Source organism: Mastomys coucha, unplaced genomic scaffold, assembly GCF_008632895.1.
Source record: "Mastomys coucha isolate ucsf_1 unplaced genomic scaffold, UCSF_Mcou_1 pScaffold14, whole genome shotgun sequence".
Lineage (NCBI taxonomy): Eukaryota > Metazoa > Chordata > Mammalia > Rodentia > Muridae > Mastomys > Mastomys coucha.
In genome coordinates, this window is record NW_022196896.1 from 84896982 (window position 1) to 84915949 (window position 18968).

At 38.3% G+C, this 18968-nt stretch overlaps 1 protein-coding gene across 6 annotated transcripts in view; it reads right to left on the reverse strand.

The window, feature by feature from the left end:
* Fam126b (family with sequence similarity 126 member B) overlaps nt 1-18968 on the reverse strand; it is a 70260-nt gene that overhangs the window by 28460 nt on the left and 22832 nt on the right. For 5 of the 6 annotated variants that reach the window (XM_031367581.1, XM_031367580.1, XM_031367576.1 and 2 more), the window contains exons 2-4: nt 14672-14769; nt 5698-5778; nt 4996-5097 (exon numbers count right to left, since the gene is read on the reverse strand). In XM_031367581.1, the coding sequence (XP_031223441.1) occupies nt 4996-5097; nt 5698-5748 (153 nt within the window). In that variant the 5' untranslated portion in view covers nt 5749-5778; nt 14672-14769. Of the gene's footprint in view, nt 1-4995; nt 5098-5697; nt 5779-14585; nt 14770-18968 lie in introns of all 6 variants that reach the window. The other variant, XM_031367578.1, reaches the window with a different exon arrangement.

An 18968-nucleotide genomic window follows, 5' to 3' on the forward strand; every position in this document is an offset into this window, starting at 1 on the left:
ATGTATGTGCAGGTACTTTAATGCCACGGTACATGTATGGAAGTCAAAGGACAACTTTGTGGGATACAGTTCTTTCTTTTCCTCATATGGGTTCTAGGTATCCAACTTAGATTGTAGCAAGTGCCTTTATCCACTGAGCAATCTCACTGGTCCATCTTTCTTTCTTTCCTTCTTTCTTTCTTTCTTTCTTTCTTTCTTTCTTTCTTTCTTTCTTTCTTTCTTTCTTTCTTTCTTTCTTGGTTTTTCAAGACAGGGTTTCTCTGTGTAGTCTTGGCTGTCCTGGAACTCACTCTGTAGACCAGGCTGGTCTCGAACTCAGAAATCTGCCTGCCTCTGCCTCCCAAGTGCTGGGATTAAAGGCGTGCGCCACCACCACCTGGCCCATCTTTCATTTTTACAAATTTCTTCTTAGTTAGAAAAACTTCAAATTTCAAGTAAAGCCACAACTTAAATTACATACCACTCATTAGATGAGGAAGTTTTATAAAACACATGATATGGGCATCTAAAATTCTAGGTAATATAATATATTTTAAATACACAAGGGAAGTAAAAGCAGATTTAAGGTTTTGGTAATTACATTTATTTAAAAGATTTGGGGGCTAAGAAGATGGCCCAGTGGGTAGAGTTCCGATTAAACCGAGAGGACCTGAGTTCAGATGTTCAGCACCCACACAAAGGCTGAGCATAACAAGGCATGGGGGACGGGAAAGTAAGCTGATTCCCCAGGGCTTGCTGGTATACATATGCCTTTCAATGCTTAATTGGCTAATTATTCTCAAGTCACCAGATGAAATGAAGTGAGGGCCCTCATGATGTTGAAAGCTGAAGAAAGTGCGTTCTATACACTGCTGACTTACGATGGTCTTGTTCCTATTAACTGTAGACTATGCAGCCCTGGCTAACTTTTAACTGCACATAAAGACTGATAAGAAACCAAACTTTACATAAAATTTAATTACAAAAAAAAAAAGAGAACAGCTTAGTAATTTCATATGCTTACTCTATTCTAAGTGGTATATTTACATTCAAATCTACTTAACTATAGTTGTTCTTAATAATTCAGTATTATGGAATGGTCACTATTTTTATAACTGCAAAGTTGTCAACAGATCTACTGCCAACTATACAGTTAACTTGACTTTTGTTCTTGAAGAAAAACTTTGAAGATTAGAAAGTGCACACACCCTAGTCTAGTAAATACTCAACACTCTAAGAGAAATAAAAATCAGGGCATATTTTAAAAATATTTTTAAAAATGAAAAAAAATTAAACTATCTCCTTATACTTATGTTTAGAACAATCATACAGTTTGTCAAAGACTACAGAAATTAGTGGTAAAAAAGATTTTAAATGAAGGTTTTCTAACATCAAGTTGATTTTCAACTCTATCATATTTCTTATACTAAAATATTAGTAAAGATTGTTTTGGGCTAGAGAGATGGCTCAGCAGTTAAGAGCTCTGACTGCTCTTCTGAAGGTCAAGAGTTCAAATCCCAGCAACTATATGGTAGCTCACAACCATCCATAATGAGGTCTGACGCTCTCTTCTGGAGTGTCTGAAGACAGCTACAGGGTACTTAAATATAATAAATAAATCTTAAAAAAAAAGATTGTTTCATTACAAATACCATACCATATATAGTACCAATACTTTTGAAAATAGTGAACCACTGCCATATGTTTTCAATACTGACAGTACTGTTCTGAGCAATTAAAGACTCTGCAAGCTTAGACATTTATTTGTTAAAAATCTATACTTTTTCAGATTCACTCTTCTCTTAGTAAAAGATTCTCCAAAGATTGCTTTCTCTAAATTTTTATAGCCTGAGATATAACTACAATGAACTTGTAATGAAGATAATACCTTTCAGTCTTTTTAGTAGAAAGTATCTGACAGATAAGCTACTCTAAGCATATGAATGTTTTGTTTTACTGTGTGTAGCCCTGGCTGGCCTGGAACTCAGATGCAGCCGCCTCTGCCTTCTGGGTGTTAGGATTAAAGGCATGCCTTTGTTATTTTGAAGGTGGGAGGTGCTGGTAATCCAGCAGCTTTTAATCAATACAATCACAAGATGAGAGCACTGAAGGCCAGCTCCGTGATGTGCCTCTAATTCTAAGCATTTGTACCATACTACTATTTCTGAAGTTTTCAATGAAAATCAGAAATTGTGTAATCCTATTACTTAGCAGATAGAGCACGAACGAGGATCAAAGTTCAAAGGTATTCTCAGCTACATAGCTTCATGAGACCTTGTCTCAAACAAACCAGAAACAAAAAAAAAAAACAAACCCCATTAAACGGTACTATCATTTACATCAAAAGTGATAAAAATCATCATCTTTGGTTTAAAAAGTTAAGGAATAACTGACACCTTTCCTAAATTAAGCATACAGGGTTGATCATAATTGCGGACACATACTATCTGATGAAAACATTTAGAGAGCATTTTGGGTGAAATAACAGAATCTTAATCTTAACTTGATTAGGAGAAATAATGTGAGGTCAAGAGATGGAGACAATGAGACAGACAATAAACAATAAAATTATTTTAAGTCCATTTGCAAATAATGATAGAGAAATGAGCTAGATAATAGAAGGTAGACTGGAAAAAGTTCTTGTTTTGATTTAAAGAAATGAGGTGAGCAGGCATAGGTCAGTGGGTGAAGTGCTTGGCACTGCAGTCCCAGGACTGAGTCAGATCTCAGGACTTGTGCATCTTAACCCTGCACATTTGCAGGCGGATGGGAGGGGAGACAGTAGAACACTCAGATACTTGCACACCTGTCTCAGAAAAGGAAGGCTAGAGGATGAAGTCAAAGAAAACATAAAATGGACAGAGGGGACTCAACAGAGTGGAGGGCTCAAAATGGAAGAAGCATTAGAGTGACTAATATCTGTTAGGATAAAAAAAAAAGAAAGCAGTATTAATGGTGTAAAGTTTAAAAGTCAAATTGTAACAAAGGTAGCTATGACATGTAAAATTAAATCTCTAGAATTTATATCTAAGACTTTTATGTCTTTAAAGAAACATTGATTTTCAGACTATCCTAAGCTCAATTCATATTAAATAAAGTGTAAGGCCATTTTCTGAAATAACATCTTGGTAGCATATCTGATGATGCTTCAGAATATAACAAAATCAGGACTTGTGCACCTGTCTATGACTACAGAAGAGTTCTGGGTCCTTCAGAATTTACTATCTTAGATTTATCAGAGTCTGAATGCACAACTAGAAGCTTCTGATTTGACAGTAAAAAGCACTTCATAATTATGATGAATGCTAAAGTCTTGGGCTTGGATTTCTTGAGCTACCATTTCATTTTGAACCGTGACTTTGAGCTCTCATGTGTTATTATAACCAGAACAATACAGAAGAGTCTTGATAACTTTTTTTTTTTTTTTTTAATTTTCAGTTTTCAAGACAAGGTTTCTCTGTGTAGCTTTCTTTGGCTGTCCTGGAACTCACTCTCTAGACCAGGCTGGCCTAAAACTCACAGAGATCCACCTGCCTCTGCCTCCCAAGTGCAGAGATTAAAAGTGTATATCACTACTGCCTGGTGGAGTTTGAATAACTTTTTTAAAAAGTCTATCTTAAAAGTTTTTTTTAAAAAGTGAGAACACGTTTCATACTAAGGAGTCTAGAATTTTTTATTTCATTATTTTCTAATCAGTATTTACTTGCTTATTTATTTACATTTATCCCCAGGGCCACATTATTAAATATTCACTATATATATAATGGAAAACTACATTCTAGGGAAGTAACAATCATAAAAAAAAAAAATCACTGCCCACAAAGAGCTTACAATCTAAAAGGAAAAGCATAAAACAAATAATTTTTAATAAGCAAGGCTTAAATGTTAAGACAGTGCAAAATCAGGGGTAAGGTATATAACATTTATTATTTAGAAAATTTCAAATACTCCTGACTAAAGATATGTATGTGTGTGTGCATGAATGTGTAGTAAATAGATATCTACACACACACACACACACACACACACACACACACGGCCCATGTCTGAAGTTTTAAAAGTTCAGCAATATACCACAGGAGAAAAAGCAGCAAATGAATCTTGCAGTAGCTGTTAGAAATAACAGCAGATGCAAGTCTGAGAGCCAGTTCAAACAAAGAGACAGAGAAGGAGGAGTCAATAAGCAAGCTTTTGGTGAGAAGACAACAATAAAGATGCACTTTAAGCTAGGCTGCTGGTTAGGCGCTGGTTACCTGAACTTCTTCAAGCTCACTGCAGTACACAGCAGAGGCAGTCTCGGAGGCTGTATCTGGGAAGATAAGAAGCTACTTTCCTGTGTGTTCCTTTCATTTTCATGTTAAAGTATACATGAATCCAGTGGGAGAAAACTATATGTCACAACAGTGTGTAAGGGACAAATACTGTGTGCATCTGACATAAATTTACAGACAGATTCAGTTGCTGCATTTTCTATCTTCTATCACAGGTTAAATGACAGTTGACTTGTATTGTAAGTTTATTGGTCTTTGCTATTTAGATTTTTTAAAGCACATCTTCTGGTAATTTTCAGGTAAACTTAATAAATAGCAACATAATTTTGTGATATCAACTTACAACTGATCAGAGTGCTTATAAACATCAGTACAGTACAAAGAAATACTAGTAAATGATATTTAAAAATAGAAGGCTGAATCAGTATACCATAAAAATTTGGTTTCCAGAGAAGTAACATTACAGAACATGAAGGAAAAAAAATACATTAAGTAAATAATCCATTGAGATGAAGATGACTGAAGTTGAGAATCAAAGCATACCACCTTCATCAGGAAAAAAGATCAAAACACTTTCAGATGTAATGGTGGGGGTGGGGAAGCCAAAGCAACTATCAGGGTGAAAACAGAAGAGAGAGGCTTTCCAGCTCCACAAGCCAGACAGGAAACTACAGACTTACATATATGTGATTTCACAGATTTCATCTCACTATTTAGAACTTAATTTTCCTATAAGCTTTCCTACCTCATTGTTTGAATCTTGAATAACTTTATAGAGAGCTGGTACAAGGGCTTTTTTCCGGTGCAGGGTTGCTGCATAACTGGTAATCTGAGTGTCAGGTAATGCCTACGATAAAACCACCAAAGGAGAGTAAAATGAATTTAATATTTAGGAAACAAATTTATTTTACATGAGTGCCACTTGAGTAAGAGTCAAATAAGAACATTTAAAATAATTAATATAATTAACATTAAATAATTAACATGCAAGTTTTCTAGCTGTTTATCCATGAAAAATGATCACAAGTTACATATCATAACTGATTTCACAAAAGCAGGTCACTTTAAAGCCACCCAGTCTTATGTAGAAAGCAGGATGTATGTAGTTCCTTTACTGATGCTTTCACAACATATCTAAGTGTTCATACATTACACGGTTTTCCATCAAATATATTTGTCTTAGGAAATCAAAGCAGGAAACAAATACTATTATTAAAACTTGAAGATGTGAATCTTCTATTGAATGTATCTTAATCTTAACAATTATTTTTATTTCTACATAATTCCTTAGACTGTTATTCATATTAGGTCTACTTGAAAGAACCACAACCAGAGAAGCATTACTCCATATTCCAAAACTTCTATTTGTAGGGCTCTTTATATAACATACTAGCATCTTTAAACATCTGACATATAATTTATTCAGTCTTATCCCAATCCCATTTACCTTGAATTCTGATAACCATTCTTCCACAACAGCTCGTTCCGATCCCAGCATCTTCCTTTACTTTCTATTCTTCTTTTATCTCTAAAATAAAATTATTTAAGAAATGAACCTGAAGATAACATTACCTTCAGAAATTACCAAAGGCACATAAATGTATACATTTCACTAACCAAGAAAGCTATCTAGTTTATATTTTTGATAGTGTCCCACCCTTAGAGTACAAATAAAACTTATTAAAAATAAATTCTACTTTTGAACAGTGAAGCAGAAACCTATTGTCTTTATCCTTGCACATTTTTTCCCACTTCAAGGTGTCCCAGAAGGCATCCTCAGATTGGGGTGCATATGACTCAGTACTGGGGAGGCTAAGGCAAGAGGGCTGTGAAGGGGAGGTCAACTGGGCTATGCAGTAAGCACTAACACAAGCCTGGACTATACAGCAACACCTTGGATCAACAAAAACAAAACAAAACAAAACAAAAAGCTGAAAAATGACGTCAAATCTAAAAAAAGCAAGGGTCATATAGGTAGCAAGCTGATTACGTAGCAAAATCAAACTGAGTAACAGTCTGTAAATTATAATTCCAATTAAAACTTACTTTTTAAAAAAAGCCTGGAAAAAATATATGCTCAACTGTTAAATGCTTGCCATTGAGGGTAGTTTAACCTATTTAATTTTGGATACAAATAAGATACACTGTATTTCAATCTTTGTCATTTAAAAGGAAAGAATAAGAAAAAAAAAACAAGACAAATAAAAAATAGAACCTAAGGAAGCAGGACTGTCTGTGAAATAACTAAAAAGTTCTTTTACCAAAAAGATGCTCTTTCTATGTTTGTTAAATTCCACACCAAATTTTAAAGGCAGTAATATGTATTACTTGTATAAAAAATGGTTCCATTATGACATTTCCATAAATGTATATGATGAACCTTGATCCTAGTTCCCTATGCTGCTCTTTCTTACTACCACCACCCCCCAACTAAATTTCTAATTTAAAATTTCACAAAAAAACTCTAACTTAGAATTCCACAAAACCTCAGGGGCAGTACAGAGTGCTAATGTAATAAAGAGTAAGAAAAGGGGTAAGATATTTTGTTATTTTCTAACAAGACCTCTTAAAATATACTGACAGATTTGCTCAAGTAAAATTCAAAATTAAGATAGATGAGGGAAACCAGGTAGGTGGTGGTGGCCAACAACTTTAATCCCAGCACTTGGGAGGCAGAGGCAGGAGTTTGAGGCTACCATGATTTACAGAGTGAGTTACAGAACAGCTAGAAACCTGTTTCAGAAAAACAAAAACAAAAACAGAAACAAAACACCCCAACAAAACAAAACAAAAAAGAAAAGAAAGACAAGGGAAATCACACTTTAAGTAAAGTCTCATAATTATGAGACTATAAATAGTCTCACTATATATAGTCTCACAAATTATGAGACTATAAATACTAATATAAAAAATTAAGTGCCAAATGTAGTGGCAGACATCTACACATAATGTTAGCACTCAGGAGGAAAAGGCAAGAGAATCATGAGTTTAAAAAATAAAAATAAATAAATCAAAGGTATTGTTCCTTTTCTTTTCTTTTTAAAATTTAAGACAGGGTCTCACTGTGTGTCTCTGGCTAGCAGCCTGGAACTTATGACTTAGACCAGACTAGCCTCAAAATCATAGAGATCCCAGAAAACAAAATCCAGGACCACCAGGATTAAACAGAGAAACCATGGCTCAAAATAAACAGACAGACAAACAAATCACAGACATCTGGCATCTACCTCCCAAGTGCTAGGATTATAAATGGGATTATAAAGGTTGGTTACCATGTTTAACAAAAGATATGACTCTTCTCTTTTTTTGGAGACAAGATTTTTCTGTGTAAAAACCTTGTCTTGAAACTTGGCTGTCTTGGAACTCCTCAAACTCAGAAATCCTCCTGTCTCTGCCTCCAGAGTACTGGGAATAAAAATGTGTTGAACCATGCCTGGCTCAAAGTTTGTTTTTATATTTGATAGTGGCACAGATGATTTTTTAAAAAGTCCTTAGAGACACATACTAAAATATCAGTGGTGAAATGCTTGGGGTTTGCCTTAAAGTAGTAGGGGAATCCTTTAGTAGTTCAGCCACTAATTGAGCGGTAAAGACATTAGGTATGATATATTTCATACTGTCAACTTGATTCATACCGAAGGAACCTCAATTGAAGAATAGCCTCTGACAAAATGGCCTGTGGCTGTTATCTGTGGGCATTGTCTTGACTGCTAATTGATGGAGAAGATTCCAGCCCATTGCTGGCTGTACCTTTGTATGTATTAAAAAAAAATGTAGCTAGTCGGGTATTGTCAGAGCATCTCAGGAGACAGCTATATCAGGCTCCTGTCAGCCAGCATTTGCTGGCATCCACAATAGTAGAGGCTCATAGCCATCCGTTGGTCTGAGCACAGGGTCCCTAGTGAAGGAGCTAGAGAAAAGACCCAAGGAGCTGAAGAGTTTGCAGCCCCTTAGGACTGCAAAAATATTAACTAACAATATAACAATATTAACTAACTAGTACCCTCAGAGCTCCAAGGGACTTAACCACCAACCAAAGAGTACACATGGTGGGACTCATGGCTCCAGCTTCATATGTATAGCAGAGGATAGCCTAGTCTGACATCAATGGGAGGAGAGGCCCTTGGTTCTGTGAAGGTTCTATGCCCCAGTGTAGGGGAATGCCAGGGCCAGGAAGTGGGAGAGGGTGGGGTGGTGAGCAGGAGGATGGGGGAGGGAACAGGGTTTTTTTGTTTTGTTTTGTTTTTTTCTTTTTTTCGGAGGGGGAAACTGAGAAAGGAGATATCATATGACATGTAAATAAAGAAAATATCTAATAAAAAAAAAGAAAAAAATATAGGTAAATGTGAGACTTCAAGCAAGCACTCCTCTGTGGGCTTCTACTTCAAACTCCTTCCTTGAATTCCTACCTTGTTTCCCTCAGTGATGGAACTGTATAAAGTATAAGATGAAGGAAACCTTTCTTTTCCAAGGTGGTTTTATTCATGGTGTTTATTAATGTAATCCAAACCAAACTAGAACAGCCTCACTCAAACCATGTTTCAATAATGATATATAAAAGAGGGGCAGAGGCCATCCAGGCAGTGACATGGGTCTCAACCTGGACCAGTCATTCATTGCCTGACCACTCTCACAAGTTCTACAACACCACCATTCCAGCACATCTTACAGGTGGGAAAGATTGTGTAGGCTGAAGGTTTTGTGGTTGGATTGATGCCCCAGTCAGTCTGCTGGGCGCCTTGCCTGGTTATGGAAGATAGCCAGTTTGCCTCTATTACCAGGGGACTTCTTGAGGGTCACTCTCCTAGAGTCCAGGGAGTTTCAACTGAACTAAGTTTCTACATCTCCCAATTCTAGTACTCTCTCTTAGTACTCTCTCTGTTCTCCATTCCCCACCCATTCCCAGTCCATCCAAAAACATTGATTTAATTTCCCCTTCCCAGAAAGATTCATGGGTCCCCTCTTGAGCCCTCCAGGGGCAAGACAGCCCAGAGATCCAGGATAGAAACAAAACCAGGGGGCAGGGGCAAGGGGCAATGAAATGATTCCTAATGATATTCTTGCTATACTCGTAGACTGGAGCCAAACAAAACTGACTAGAGAGGCATCATCCAGCAACTGATAGGAGCAGATGCAGAGACCCAGAGTCAAACCCTAGGAGGGGCCTAGAAAACACAGAAGAGAGGGAAGGACTGTAGGAGCCAGAGGAGAGGATACTGGGAGAACATGGCCTCAAAGAATCAACTAAGCAGTGCTCATAGGGGCTCACAGAGACTGAACTGACAAACATGGACCCTCTATGAGCTTGGGCTTCCTCATATTTGTTATGGTGGTGTAGCTTGTTTTTCTGGGATTCCTACAGGAGGGGGGTTATCTCTGACTCTTGCCTGAGCTTGGGACAACTTTCTTCCTCCTGGGTTGCCTTGGCCAGCCATGATGTGAGGGTTTGTGCCTACTCTCCCAGGAAGGCCTGCTTTTGTTTTGTTTTGTTTTGTTTTGTTTTGAAAGGAAATGGAGGAGGAGAGGATCTGGAAGAGAGGGGAGGTGGAGGGAGGGGCTGGGAGAAATGGAGAGAGGGGAAAACTGTGGTGGGGATGTAATGTATGAGAGAAGAATAAAAAATGGGGGCAGAGAATAAGAAAGGAGTAAATTAGATACAAATATTCATAAATATGTATACACGTGTCTCTTTGTGAATATGTGCATGTGAGTATACGTGCCCGCAGAGGCCACGGGAGGGCGTCAGATTCCCTGGAATTGGAGTTACAGTTGGTTCTGAGCCAACAAATGTGGGTGTTAGGAATCAAACTCGGGTCCTTTGCAAGAGCAGTATGCACTCTTAACCACTGAGTAATTTCTTCAGCCCCTTGCATTGGAAATAAAATATGACTGATCTTAAGCTGATAGCCATTTTGCTTAGTAATCAGTACACAAACTTAATTATATTATTCTATCTACTTTGTTACAGCTTGAGATGTCTAATAATGAACAATAAAAACTAAAGATTTGAATATGCAAATTCTGATATAAAAGATACAAACAAAACAAGGGTCTTACATTTATTTACTTATCTGTAGGCAGGCTGTGGAGAGTGTACATTCATAGACTGCTCTGAGATCTAAGCAAAACTATGAATCCCTATTTCAGAAAAAGAAAACTAGGGCTAGGGGTGTGGCTCAGTTGGTGAGTGCCTGCCGAGCTTGTTCCTTAGCCTATAAAATATGTGTTTTTGGAAGAGTTGTTTCTCTGTCACCTCAATCTCCTTGTTTATAAAATTCGGGCAATAGAAGTATCCATGACAAAACTTTTTTAGTTTTTGTCTGTTTTGGCTTTTTGAGACAAGGGCTCACTAGGAAGCCCTAGCTGGCTAGAAACTCAGTGTGTAGACAAGGCTGACCTCTAACTCCTGGTGATCCTCCCTTTCTGCTTCTACAGTGCTAGGGTGAAAGGCATGAGGTGCATACCCAGCTGACAAGAGAGGTTTCTTTTTTCTTTAAAGAACAAATAACACAAAAAGTCTTAAAATAGCAATTGGCATATATCCTTCATGTTAGCTGTTATTTTTAGTAGTAGCTCTAAAATAATAATAATGTAATTATTTAGGTTTTTGACAATTCAAGAAGCATTTTTATTCTGGAGGTAATAATTGTTAATTATTATCTATATTAGAAATACTGTTGAATAAAACACTGAGGATACAACAATGATGAATAAAAAGAAAATAGGTTCTCTCAAGGAAATCAAAATTATTAGATAAACAAAGCTATAGAATTACCAGTGTAACTTATGAGATAATAATAACTGTTACTGCAAATTCTTACACTTGATAAAGAAAAAATTGCCAGGCATGTTGGCACATGTCTTTAATCCCAGCACTTGGGAGGCAGAGATTTCTGAGGTCAAGGCTAGCCTGGTCTACGGAGATAGTTTCAGATGGGCTACACAGAGAAATTTACACACACACACACACACACACACACACACACACAGACACACACACACACACACACAAAAATGGAAAAGGATTATGAAGATATTTCAAAATGTATGTCTAAAACTTAGATTATGGCAGCTGTTATTGAAAAGACTAAATTCCTTAAGGTAAAACAAAACTTATTATATGATATATAGCTATATCTACTATTTGTACATATAGTACAATAGCTCTAAGCTGAAAATGGCTGTTTAATTCAAATAAAATTTACTTATTTTCCTGCTTTAAGGTAGAAACTAGATCTTTTCTGTGTTATAATAAAATGTGGGCTCAGGAGACTACAGAGACGGCTCAGAAGTTATAAGAACACACTGCTCTTGGAGAAGACTTGAGTTTGGTTGCTAGCATCCATGTCAAGTGGCTCATAACAGGTTATAACTCCAGCTCTAGAGGAACCTGATGCCTCTGGCCTCCATGGGAACCTGCATGCACACACACACACACACACACACACACACACATACACACACACACACACACACACACGAGCACACATATAAATGAATCTTTTTTTAAAAAAATGTAGGTTCAGTCATTCTATGAAGAAAGTGGAGATTAATTATCCTCCAGAATGATCTTTATACAGAGACTATCTCGTGATCACTGGGGTCTCATGATCAGGCCTTAATGTGATAGAGTAATAAGGACAGACTGAGCATCTTATCAAAGAAAAATGACAGGGCCTTGGAAGGAAAGAAAGGCTTCCTTTCAAACACCTGGAGAGAAGGCCAGAGATAGCTCACTGGGTAACCACATTTGCTGTCAAGCCTGATGCCCTGAGTTCAATCACCAAAACCCACATGGTGGAAGGAGAGAACCAATTCCTGATGTACTGTGACTTTCACATATATACACCATGCTGGCAAATAAATTAATATATGTTTTTAAAGGACCTGGAGAGGAACTTCATTAAGATAGCTTGAAATAAAAAAATAAGGCAACATGTAGGGGTGCAACGGGGGGAGTGTGTGTGTATAGGGGGAGGTGAAGGAGAAGGACAGCCTCCAAACAAATATTCTGAACAAAGGAGATAGTCTGACTTTTCTGGGTTTTGAAGGGAAGACCAGAAGTTTTAGTGTAATTTAAACTGGAATAATCTATGTGCCACGGAGCCAGATACTAGGTAAATTTACCTTCTAACTTTGAGGGAGAGGTCTGGGCTTATTTATCTCCTCCCTTGCTTCCCAACACCTATGTGCTCTAGACTTGGGCCTGTCAGCTATTAAGGAGCCACGGCCTGATTTTTGAGAGACATGAGACAGAGAGAGGGGTTCTGTGATCTAACAGAATGTCTCTCGGATAGCATTACTATCCTTACAAGTCTTTACTGATGACTTCACTTCATGAGGCAATCTGTCCTGTATTTCAAATTCATTTCTAGTATTTTCTCTAATGCTGGAGAACATAATGTTGGCAATCTTGCTCTCCTAATGTGGATTCATACAATTCTAGCCTCTTAATTTAGGATACCATCCCAGCCAAATTCATTATTCCTCATGGGGTGGGAGAGATAGTAAAGGAATGCATACATTCACAACACAGTGTCAGATGCCAATTAGGCTGAAAAGTCTGCAACATGTAGCTGTACATTCTAAGACGGTGAATTTACATAATATCTACTCCTTTAGCTGGTATGGGTATAAGGCTGATGGCATTGAACCCCCTTCCCTACAGCCATTCTGGAAACTTCATAAAACACACCAGTTTTTGTCAGTATGCTGGATCTGGTCGTCAGGCCCCACGTAGCAGGAGCACTCACTGCCTTTGCAAGTTTTCTTGCTCTTTGCCTCTATTTTGAGCCTTGTTAGTATAAGGCTCTCACTAACATGGCCCTATCAGCCACTGCTGAATTCTAACCAACTGTTTTCCTGGGTAGATTCAGCTCAGTGATTCTGCTCATTCCCCATTCTCCTCTTGACCTGTCCTGGCATGCATTTTCTATGAAAACAGTGGGATTGTAAGGGTGTGTGTAAGACCTTGGGTTAAAGCAAAATAGATTTGGGAAGAAGTATTTATTTGGGCTCTCTTTTCTCTTCTAGTTCCATCTTGCTCTCTAGCTAAGGATGACCCTGAACTCCTGATCATCCTGTCTCTACAGCCTAAGTAGTAAGATTACAGGTAGAAAACAACACCTGCCTTGATTCTGCATATTTGCACATTATCAGTAAACATTAGAAAGAGCAGTTTATCTGCTCTAGCCACATTTCAAATAATTAGAATCTATATGTGATTATTTTCCCATATCAGACAGAACAGAAAGAAAACACAGCTGAAAGGCTGGAGAATCTTAGAATTTAAAATGAGGGCATTTAATAGAAATGTGCATATAATGTATAACCTTTACCTAAAAGGGGGCATGGAAAACCTCTGCCACAAGCCAAAAAAGGTGGAGTAGCTAGATCCAGGAATTTGGCTAACTCAGAGCCTCAGGGATCTGGTTCCCAATACCTGCCTCTCCTGGCTGATCCACAATGAGGGCAGAACTAGGAATGAAGGTCTACTGGTTTATGGAACTCTCCACCCCGTCGACCAGTAAATGAAGATTACATTCTTAAAATGAATATGTTCCCCTCCCTAACTGAATACCTTGGGTTGGGTCCCTCTGAAATTTTCCACTGTTTTTATTTTTATTTTTTTTTGGTTTTTCGAGACAAGGTTTCTCTGTGTAGCCCTCGGCTGTCCTGGAACTCACTCTGTAGACCAGGCTGGCCTCGAACTCAGAAATCCGCCTGCCTCTGCCTCCCAAGTGCTGGGATTAAAGGTGTGCGCCACCACCACCCTGCGTGTTTTTATGTTATGATTCCTTGGTAACCCTCTCCCCGCCCCCAGCTTGTGGTTTTTCCCTTAAATACCCCTTACTTCTTGTGTTCGGGGTCGAACTCCTCTGGCCAGCATGGTCACGAGATCGACCCTGGTACAGGCCTATCCCAAATAAACCTCATGTGATTGCAGCAAGTTCAGTCTCTCGTGAGTTATTGGGTGGTCTCGTCATCCCGAGACTTGAGTAAGGATCTCCCCAGCTCTGGAGGTCTTTCAATAGCCATCAGTCACAAAAGTTGCTTTGGACAACAGTGATCCAGATGTACCCTGATATCACAATCATGCTGAATAAATGAACTAAACAGAACTAAAATTCATGAGTTCGTGGCCAGCCTGGTCTACAGAGTGAGTTCCAGGACAGCCAGGACTACACAAAGAGAAACCCTGTCTCGAAAAACCAAAAAAAAAAAAAAAAGTAAAATTCAGATAGCACATTTGTTAAATGCAATTACTAAAATAATTCAAAAACAGAAATAGGTGATCATGTCAGATAAAACTGTTTAATAAATAAAGCTACTTACCAAAGACTACCAAAAATTCTTAACATGTTTAATCAAATGGGAAATGTATTCTTCATCTTTTTTTTAAGTTAAGGTCATAATTTTACCTGTCTTATGATCAGTTTTCTAAAGGAGGAGGTGGCACAGGAATGCGGCAGAGTTCAAGTGTGGAATTCATTTGTTGAGAGTTAAATATTTTCCCACTCTATAAAAAATAAAAAAAAATAGTAAGAAAATATTCTCAAGAACAGACACAAAAAAACTTTTAAGTAGCAAATTCATAAAACAGTTCTTCATTTGTGTGTGTGTGTGTGCAAGTGCTGATGGTGCATGTGTATGTATGTGTAAGACTGTACACACCTGCATATGATCATGTAGAAGACACTGAGCACCCACCTCTATTGCTTCCTGCCTGACTGCCTGACCCCTTTCACATAGTACTGAATATGGAGCTTTACCTTTTTTGGGTTGGGCTGGCAGCCAGCAAGTCCCAGAGATCTACCCATCTCTATCTCATGCCCTCAGCACTGGGACTGCAGACACAGGCAGAAACACCTGGATTTTTACATTCAACTCAGGTCCTTGACACTTGGTCAGTAAGTACATTTACTTACTCATTGTAGCTCATCTAACATTAAAGAATAATTATAGGCCTTAAAATATCCGATAATAACTGGTATACTTGTGTATCTTCACCACATCTAAGAAAAAAAATGGGAGACAAAAGTCTCAATTTTAGCTTCAAGTATCCATTAATTACTTTTAAGACACTAGGTAGATTACATAAATTGCTGGAAATTCAGCTGCAAAAGAATCTATAAAGTTAAATCTTTTCCATACCAAAAAAAAATACTGACTCTAAGTTTTGAAACATATTATAGTGATGCATTCTTTCTCTCACAAGAGTTTTCTTTAAGCCTCCATAGCCTCATCTACCCACCTATTTCCCACTCCACTCCTAAACTAAATAATTAAGTAACAAATGGAAAATAGATTCTATAAACAGTCATGTTAACTTGTTTATAACAAAGATAATATCTTTGTAGATAACAAAGATAAAGCAATGCAATTGGAAGAGTTTTAAATAAAAAGATGTTAGAGGTCAATTGGCTATCTCTATGGAAAACAATGTACTACGATCCTTAACCTTACACTATTCACAAACGTAAATTCCAGAGACCAGCAAGATGGTTCTCTGGGTTAAAGCTCTTGCTGCCAAGTCTGATGACTGGGGTTTGATCCTGGGAACCCTCAAGGTGGAGGGTAAGAAATGACTCCCAAAAGCTGTGCTCAGATCTATACATGCATGTGTGTTTGCATGAACATCTCCTGTCTCCCACCTCTAATTAAACGTTTAAAAAGAAGAAAATTCCAATTAGAATACAGATCTAAGTGTGTGGGGCATGTACAGCAAAATATTTGTGTAAATAATCTAATTTAAATTCCATCCTCTTCTTCCTTTTTTTTTTTTTTTAAAGACAGGATCTTACTATGTAAACAAGATGGCCTTCAACTTGCAATCTTCCTTGCTTCAACTTCCCAAGTGCTAAGATTATAGATATGCACAATCAAGCCCAACTTGGGCGAACATCTTTTTAAATAAAAAGCATTGACAATGGCAACTGGACCCTTTTAAATCTGCCCACCCCCAACAAAGAAAAAAAGAAAAGATCAACCCACAAAAAGTTCAACCCAAAACTTGTCCTACCTACAAGAACTACAGGGATAAAGATGGAGCTGAGACTGAGGGAATGGCTAAACAATGCCTGATCCAACTTGAGACCCATCCCATGGGAGAGAACCAACTAATGATGCTCTGCTATGCTTGCAGACAGAAGCCTAACTGTCCTCTGAGAGGCTCCATTCAGCAGCGATGGAAAAGGATGCAGAGACCCACAACCAAACATTAGATGGAGCTTGGGGAGTCTTGTGGAAGAGTGGGGGAGAGAACTGAGCTGCTGGAGGGGTCAAGGATATCACAAGACCTGCAAAGTCAGCTAATCTGAGCCCACAGGGACTCTCAGAGACTTAACCATGAACCAAGGAGCATGCAGGAGCTAGACCTAGTCTCCCTCACATTTGCAACAGATGTGTAGCTTGGTCTCCATGTGAGTCCTATAACAACTGGATCGAGAGCTGACCCTGTCTCTGTCCCCTGCCATTGGGTCCTCTTCCCCTTCTGGGACTGCCTAGTTGGGCCTCAGTAAGAGAGGAGGTGCTTAGTCTTGCTATGAGTAGAAGTCCCAGGGTGGGGCTTGGTACCTAAGGGGGGCTTCCCCTTTCTCTGAGGAGAAGGGGAGGGAATAATTCTGGGAGGGTTTTTTAAGTGTGAGACGGGGGGTGGAGGGGCTGCAATGGGATGTAATGTGAATTAAAATATTATGAAAAAAAAGATTATGGTCCAGCTTGTTGAGTTCACATTCTTGAGTTGGCAAAATTAATATTATGAAAATGTTTATACTACTTAATTTATAGAATCAATGAAATAGTCATCAAAATTTCTATGTCCTATTTCATAGGTTTAGAGAAAACACAAGAATTCATATGGAACCAAGAACATTGCTGGTGGTGTTATAAAACCCAACCTCCTACTGTAGAGCTACAATGATAAAGAAAACTGGTACTGACATAAGAACAGACAAGTAGACGGAGACTAGAATAGAAGAAATGGAAATAAAATAGCAAAGCTAAACCCAGTTAATTTTTGACAAAGAAGGTAAAATTATACTGTGGAAAAAAAGAACCAATTCAACAAATGGTACTGATAAAACTGGATTTATACCTACAGAAGATAAAATTAGATTTATATAGTTCACCTTGTACACAAATCAATTAAAAATTGGTCAGAGATCTTAATTTAAGACCAGAAACACTGAAACTTTTGAAGAAAACATAGAGATACCCTTCAAGATTCTGGGTTAGCTAAGGAGTTTTTAAAAGAACACCAACCATACAGGAACTCACCCCAAGCATCAACAGATGGAACTGCTCAACAATAAAAGGCTCAGCCATAGCCAAGAGCACAGTCAGCAGAGCTAACAGACAGCACACACAATGGGGGTCTTCCCGAGCTAATACTTCAGACAAGGCGCTGACAGCAAGAACGTACAAAGAATTACAGAAACTGAGTACCATAGAAATAAAACTGTCAGTTAACAAATGGGCAAATTAACTGAATTTTTTTTTTAAATTCAAATGTCCAACAATTATTTTTAAAAAAGTATTCAATACCCCAGCCATCAGGGAAATGCAAATTAAACTACTCTGAGATAGCCTCTCATCCCAGCTGCCATCAATTAACTTGACAACATTTACTGCGATGAAGGTGCAAATTAACACAGCCATTGTGGAAATCAGTTTGCGTATTTCTCAAAAAATTAAAAATAGAACTACCACATGACCCAGCTCTTTCATTCCTAGCCATATGCCCAGAGAATGCCATAATCTCCCATGGAGATATTGGCACCTCCAAGTTTATTGCTGGTTCATTTACTATAGCAAAATTTAAATCAACAAATGGATAATGGAAATTTTGGAAAAATATATGAGTACAATTCAGCTTTAAAAAAGATGAAAGTTTAAACATTTGCAGAATTATGCTCCACCCAGGGAGTAGCACTATTAGAAGGTATGGCCCTGATGGGGGAGGTATGGCCCTGTTGGAGGAAGTGTGGCCTTGATGGAGTAGGTGTGTCACTGTGGGTGTGGGTTTTAAGACCCCCATCCTAACTTCCTGGAAGTCAGTATTCTGCTAGCAGCCTTCAGATGAAAGTGTAGAACTCTCAGCTTCTCTTGCATCATGCCTGCCATGTTCCTGCCTTGATGATAGCAGACTGAACCTATGAACCTGTAAGCTAGGTCCAATTAAATGTTGTCCTTATAAGACTTGCCTTGGTCATGTTGTCTGTTCACAGAAGTAAAACCCTAATGAAGACAGCAAGGTCACACAATCTCGGGGGGGGGGGACCTTGAATTTCTCTCTCATAAGAGGAATTTAGTCAGTAATCTATTTATATGAGCAAACAAATGTAGAACTGGATAGAGTATAACAAAAAGAAGACACCAAGAAAGGCTAAATATTAGGTAAAGAGAAAGGACTGAAAGTAGGTAATTCAGTTTTGAAAGACAAGAATTATGAGTCAGTCCCACAACACCCAGAGGATGCTCCACTCCCAGGCGCTCTGACACTCTCAGGATCAGAGGTGAGGAGGACCCAACATCTGCCCCAACACTGGGAGTAACTGGGACCAGTGAGACCAGGCACACAGGAACTCCGACAGCAGAGTGGCTCGGGTTCCTTCCGGTCTCTCTGGGCTGGTGTCCTGAGCAGATCTTAGGCCCAGGCTCCACAGCCAGTCCCACAACACCCAGAGGAAGCTGCTGCACTCCCAGGTGCTCTAACAA